General features: G+C 25.5%; 1 protein-coding gene across 2 annotated transcripts in view; it reads left to right on the forward strand.

Annotated features, from left to right (window-relative positions):
• LOC119597391 (solute carrier family 66 member 2-like) overlaps window positions 1–7,293 on the forward strand; it is a 25,945-nt gene extending 18,652 nt beyond the window's left edge. For both annotated transcript variants that reach the window (XM_037946957.1, XM_037946958.1), the window contains one exon: window positions 3,672–7,293. In XM_037946957.1, coding sequence (XP_037802885.1) covers window positions 3,672–3,846 — 175 coding nt within the window. In that variant the 3' untranslated portion in view covers window positions 3,847–7,293. The remainder of the gene's footprint in view (window positions 1–3,671) is intronic.
• The last annotated feature ends 207 nt before the right edge of the window (window positions 7,294–7,500 follow it).

Consider the following 7,500-nt stretch of genomic DNA (forward strand, 5'->3'; position numbering starts at 1 on the left):
GTTTTTTATTCTCGGGGTTTTCAAAGGGGAATTCAGTAATTAACAGAAGCCAGAACTCGATACAAACATTTGGGGACGATGTTTCGGGGGCCTTTCAGAGGGCAAGGGCCTGCATGTTCTCAACCTTGTGATGGCCAGTTTCGTTTAAAGGAAGGAACCCCTGGAGCTAATTTTCCCCTTCTTGGGGTCTCCCTTGATGCCTTTTTTTTAACGGTTTTTGGGATTATGGGGAAAGTGGCGGAAACCAGGTCCAACAAACAGTTACCCGTTAGACTGGGCAGGGACCCGGAAAATTCAAATAACCGATGGCCCACTCATTATTCCATCTCGCTCCCTGTGACGACCCCCGGCCCCCAAAAACCCCTTAAAAAATATCTTTTGGGGACCCCGGGAAAACCGTCCAGGATTAGAAGGGCCATTTTGGGCCTTTTTTAAAACTCGCCCCGGGGTTTTTTGTTGGAGGAAGGGGGAGATGAAAACGCCCTTAAAGGGGTTCCCTTTTTTATAATATATATATATATATATATATATATATAAAATTTTAAAATTATATAAAATATTTAATATATAATTATATTATTAAATGAATATCTATATCCTTTTATTATATAAATATTGATATTTTATATTAATTTATATATATTTTATAAAATATGTATATAAAATGGAATAATTATATATGATATTTTTATTGATATATATGAAATATATAATTTAATATATTCATATTAAATGGTAAATTTTTAATAATATAATATATATATTATTTTTAGATATAAATATATTATATATATAATATTTTCATATATTATATTAAAATATAATATTATATAAAATTTTAATTTTTATAATTTTCAAAAAATTATGATAAATTTATATTTCCATAAATTTCAATTTTATTTAGCTTTTAATATTATGTTTAAAATCTATTTTTATTTATTTTAATTATAATTATATTTTAATTTAATATATTTATTATTATAATATATATATATATATAATATTTTAATATATATATTTTCTATCTTTATTTTAATATATATAAAAAATTTTATATATATAAAATTTTTTTAAAATATATAATATAATTTAAATTTTAAAATTTATATAATATATTTTATTATATATAAAAATATATATTAAAAATTTTATATAATTAGTATATTATATTATTTTTTTTAAATTTTTTTACCCTTCCCAAATTTTAGAAAAATCCTTTAAAAAACAAATTTCCCAAAAACCCCCCACAACCCCCCCCCCAAAAAAACAAACCCCCCAAAATAAAAAAAAAAAAAATAAAATATAAAAAAAAAAAAAAAAAAAAAAAAAAAAAATATAAATAAAATTTTTAAAAAATTAATTTTAAAATTATATATATATATTATTAAATATTTATATAAAAATTTTTGTATTTTTTATATTATATAAAATTTTATTATTATTTTTATATATTTATTATATATATTCATTTATATTTATAACGGTTCATTTTGGGTATTTTAAAAAAAAATTTTTAACACAAAAAAAAAAAAAAAAAAAAACCAAAAAAAAAAAACCCCCAAAAAAAAACCCAACAAAAAAAAAAAAAAAAAAAAAAAAAAAAAAATAACATAAATTTTAAATCCTGTGTGGTTCATGGGTGGGGGTTAAGGTTTTGTAGTATGAATAATATATATATATATTATATATAATTATATTTATTATATAAATATATATATATATATATATAAATATTTTTTGCATTGAATTAAATAATTAAAACTTTTAAAAAGGTTTTGGTTTTTATATATAATATATTAATATATATATAAATATATATATATATATATATAAATATATTTATTAATATATTATATTATATTATATAATTTTATAAATATAATATCTATTATATAATTTATTTTTTTTTTTTTTTTTTTTTTTATTTTTTTTTCTTATTATTATAAAATATATTTTAAAAAAATATAACTATATTTTTATAATAATTCTATATATATATTTTTTGTATATAATATAATTATAATACTTCTCATAATTTCCCTTTCTTTTAATACAAAAACCCAAAATTTTTTTTTTAATTTTTTTTTTTTTTTTATACATTATAAAAATATATTATATATATAAATTTTTATATAAAATATTATAAAAAAATATATATATTTATATAATAATATATTATATCAAAATTTTATATATATATATATTTTAAATTTTTAATAATATACTCCCTAATACATCTAAACCCCTTTTTTTTTAATTTTCTAATTTCATTTTCATTTTTTTTTACTTTTTTTTTTATTTTATATATATTATTTTTTTTATTTTATTTTTTTACACAATTTTTTACATCTACATATATAATCTTTAATTTTTAAAATGTAAGTAACACTCACCAATAAACAACATATTTTTGTTTTTTTTCAAATTTATTTAAATTTTTTGTTTGGTTTTTTTAATTTCATATAAAAAACAAAATGAATTTTTTTAAATTTTTTATAAATTTTTTTTTTTTAAAATTAATTAATTTTATTTTAAAATTTTTAAATTTTAATCTTCCGAAAGGGAACATTTTTGCCCTTTTTTTTTTTCCTGCGTCCCCCTTTTTTTTCAAACTTTTTGCTTGCCCCTTTTTTTTTCCCCTTTTTTCCCCGGAAGGAAGAAAATTCCAAAACCCAAAACTTTTTTCAAATTTTAAAGTTTTTGGGTTTTTTAAATTTTTGCCCCCCCCCCAATAAATTTTTTTTCCAAGAAAAAAAAAGGAAATTTTGTTTTTTTTGAAAAAAATTTTTTCCATTGCATTTTAAAATTTTTTTTTTTGGAGGGTTAAACCCAGGGGGGAAAACATATACATATATATATATATAACTATATATATTTTATATATATATATATATATATATATAAATAATATAAGATATATATATAACACATAATAATACATACATACATACATATATATATACATATATACATGTAAGTACAACACTCACAAATACACACAACTCACAAATCACACACACATACTTGCTGTGTGTGTGTGTTTATTCATTTATTTATTTATTTGTTTGTTTGTTCTTATATATTCATATAAATACGTATGTGGATATGTATATATGATAAAGATTTTATATATATATATATATATATATATATATATATATATATATATATATAATATATATATATATATATATATATATATATATATACATTCCAGTAAGGGGTAAGCATTGTTTTGCTACCTTCATTTTTTATTACCATGCTTGCTCCTCTTTATTATTTCTTTTATCTTTTCTGACTCTGTGTTTTCTCTTCCTTGTTTCCTCTTTTTCTCTTTTTCATCTGCTTTTCAGTATATTATCGTTCTTTCTGTCTTTCTTTTTTCATTTCAGCAGCATCATCTTTACTTTTTTATAATCTTGTCACATTTATAGCACCTAATATCTTTAGTTCTTTAAAGAGCTGTCCTTACTATGGTCAAACTCTTACTGTAATAAATCCTTACATATATTATCCTGATCTCTCTTACTAACAACATGCCACACTACCACATGTCTGTGAGCAAATCTCTCCTTTTTTATAACTGGTATCATAAACACCAACCAAAGTCAGAATATATTTCCCAGTTATGTTGAGTAAAGTTCCCTCTCTCTCTCTCTCTTTCCAAACAGCCGTCAGATGGTGTACATGTGGTTCTTTGGAGACACATTCAAGACGTTGTACTTCTGGTTCCGAGAAGCTCCCATGCAGTTCTTTGTCTGTGGTTGCCTGCAGATCTGCATTGACATAGCGGTGCTTGCGCAGTGCTTCTTGTACCGGAAGAAGAATTCACATCTTATCAATTAATGTTTGGTAACTTAGCTATAATGTCAAGACTGGATGTATTGAACTCCATTGCATTTTATTTTTGAGTGTTACAGGGGATATTGTGGTATTTTTTATTGAGATTTCCCTTCCCCTCCTTCTCAGTCTTCTTTATATTCTTCTTTTGTTTGCATCTCTTCTACCTAAGTTGTGTTCACTGAATAGATACATTCTCCTAACCCATCCAGGAAAGAGCATCTCTTTGCATTGCATTTATAAATGCAAGTAAATGCTTCAAAAACTGAAACTGTACATTTAGTTAACTCTAATTATTTTTCTTTATATCTTTCTTATATTTTATGAATGATATGTTTCTTATTTTTCTATTTCACTATGAGAGGTTGTCTTTAATGTTCTGTAAGCAACGGAAGATATTTGTAAGATAGAGAGCAATGTATCTTGTAACCTTGAAGAATAATAGACATGCATATAAATGAACAAATATTTAAGAGATTACATGCACAATATGTACATTAAGTGCCTTTTATACAGAATTTCTATAACTGCCTTTAGATATTTATTTAAATGATTGTAGTATGATACACTGGGTGTAGCTACACTTTTAAAGTTGATTAGATTAAGGATTTTTCTTGTATTTTGAATGCTGGATCTTAAATATGATGTACTGTATGAGATACAAGTTGTAACTTTGATTAAGTAGGGCTGAATATTTTTTGTAAATATGCTAGAAGTTGCATAAACCAAAAGATTTTTTTCTTTCTTTCTTTCTTTTTTTCTTTAGTTATTATAAACTAAGGCTTTTTATGATTGAAAATTATTGAAATTTTTAGTTTATATTTATCAGTTGATAAAAGAATGTTCCTTAATATGAAATGATAATATATAATTAGTTCCTATTTAATAGTACATGGTAAGCATTGATTTAATACTTTGAAATATTTGATTTATCATACTCATAATGTTGGCCTTTTGACAATATTGTTAACTTCTAAATTGTAGTAAATCTAATTTTTTGATAATAGAAATGTAGGTAAGACTGATTTCTGTTCCTGTATTGTCATCAAAGATGTATTATAGTCAAAGGAAGTGGATTTGACAGTAGATGCTTTAATCAGGAACATTTGAGTTATCACCACATACTCTTGTCCTACAAGAAGTTTGTCGTAACTTAAGATTTCTCCTGCAACTATAATGGCAATAGAAACATATCACCAGATCCATTCTTTGATAAAGAATGAACTCACATTAAAGGATTTATTTGCTTTTTCATTTGAACAGAAGTATGATTTGAGAGTGACTTCAGGATTCTATGGTGCTCATGAAACTCTTCTTGGTTGAGTGAAATGTTCCACTTGTTAATGAAATGCAGTAGGAGCTAGAATTGCAACCAACACAAATGTAATTTTTGTGAAGGAGATGACCTTAGCACACTTTTTCACGTGTGGTTTGGTCTCCCTTGTACAATTTACACTCCCTTTTTCACATCTACTACTTCTGAGTTTAATCCCCTGTGTGATTCATTTTGTTACTTTTCTTTATATATATATTTTTTTTCTTTCTTTCTTTCTTTTCTACAATATGGCTTTACTGTTACTGCAGTGAAACTATGGCAGTAATGAATTAAGCTTGGGTCCCTAACTTATTGGAGCATCATTTGCTAAAAATTAGTCCATATTACCAGAACATAGACTACCTCTAGTGACATTTTATTCTGTGACTTTTTAGTGCCTCAAGAAAAACATGAGAATAAAATAAGTAAGTCTATATAGGGCAGAAAACCAAAACGGGCTGGAGATTTTTCATAATTCCTTGGAACTGCAAAGTTACAATGATAAGTTTAAGGATGCCTTAACCCAGTGTTGACGGGATGGCAAGAATACATGCCATGTCCACTGTGTCTTTTTGTTTAGTGACTGTCTTTACACATAGATGGTTTCCAAAGTGCTTAACTAAAATGGAGTCAGCTACTAAGTCCTACCTAGCTCACCTATTTCCTGTTTTCCTTCATTTTTTTTTTTTTTTTTTTAATTCTTTATTTTTTATTGTTATTATTACTGTTAATAGCATTATAATAATCACAATGTCAACAACACTAATAACAATACCCATATTAATAGTAGAAAAAAAAATTATCCTGAAAACTCAAGGAAAGGGGAAATTAGCTAAGGACACATAAAGTTATTAATTAGCTCCTTGGTGGCTGAACACTTGTGGAGCCAACTATGTGCAAACAAAGCTCACAAAAGAAAACAACAGTAGATATTGTACTTACCCAGCATCATTGGGTTAATGGCAAAGGAAAACATTCATATAGTGATTTTCTAGTGACATATCAAGAAATTAGTATTTGCTTTTCTACTGCTCATTAACCAGGTACAATGATTGCTTTTCAAAGTTTCTAAGCTGTTGCAACTCTTTACAGATTTGTTGCTCATGAACCCTAGGTAGTATATTAAAAGAATAAAGCACCTTTCATTTGAATATTAGGGAAAACTTTTACATGAGTTCAAAGGTGCACAGTCCATTTGTGGCAGGATTATATTAATTATTAATTTTTAATTTTTGAAATTTAATTGTTTTCTGTGTAATGTACAATGATGGTGCTTGTGCCAGTGTGATTTGTTAGCTCTTGTTCAAATATACACAAAGGAGTAATTTTCACTTAATCATATTCATCACAGAGATTTCAAAAGACCTTTATTCCTTTCTTACAAGAAAGTTTTTTTATTCAGATGAAGTTTTGTGCACTAGCCGAGGCCTTGAAGTATGTGCCTTATTTCTGTCTGCATCAAGCCTTTACTTGCATATCATAAAAAACAAAACCTTGTTTTAGCTTTTCTTTTTGCCTGCTGTAATTAGAAGAACTCATAGTGACTTTGCAGTATTTGAAGTCCAATGTGACTTCAGTAGATGAGCTATATGTATTCTTATTCTCAGTAGTGCTTTCCATTTATTGCAGTTTATTGTAATTAGTGAATTGTTAAATAAGTTAACATGGAGGCTCTATATTAACTTTGTCTGCACTTCTCAGTTGTTCTCTTTAATATTTTCTAAACTTTTTTGTAATATTTGGAAAAGTAGCTTGGTGATTTCTGGTCCTGTTCCAAGGCCTAGTGCAGTCTCATTTCTTTGAGCTTAGAAAACAGTAAATTGAGTTCAAATCTTCAATGATAATACATCATTAGATGTTTTTTATGCAAATTTCTCTGTACATCTAAACAGAACAAATGAATTGAGCATAATCATAATGAAAAAGGTTGTGGCTAAATTACTGTGATTGCATATAAAGATGGTGATGTTAAAGAGATGAATATTATTCTGTGAATTGATCTGTAATTTCCTGCTGTAAACCCTATAAGGTGCTTTAACATTCTGCCTGTTTTTCCCATGGAAAAAAAGCTGTTTGTATGTGAATAATGATTTCATATCCTGAAGATATGCTGGGTTTATTAAACTACTGACTAAGAAGTTTTACTGTTGTCAGTAATACACCAATCAGTTGAGAATAATTATGATGTGCAATAGTTTTTTTTTTTTTTTTCCAGAAAAAATAGTATTATCCATACAACTGATTCAACATTAAGCTTAACAAATATTCTTTTTCTCCCTTTTTATTGTCCTAATGTAACCATTTTTTTAGGTTAAGGGAGAGTGTAGGAATACATATAAGAAATT

This window comes from Penaeus monodon, chromosome 39 (assembly GCF_015228065.2).
Source record: "Penaeus monodon isolate SGIC_2016 chromosome 39, NSTDA_Pmon_1, whole genome shotgun sequence".
Taxonomy (NCBI): domain Eukaryota; kingdom Metazoa; phylum Arthropoda; class Malacostraca; order Decapoda; family Penaeidae; genus Penaeus; species Penaeus monodon.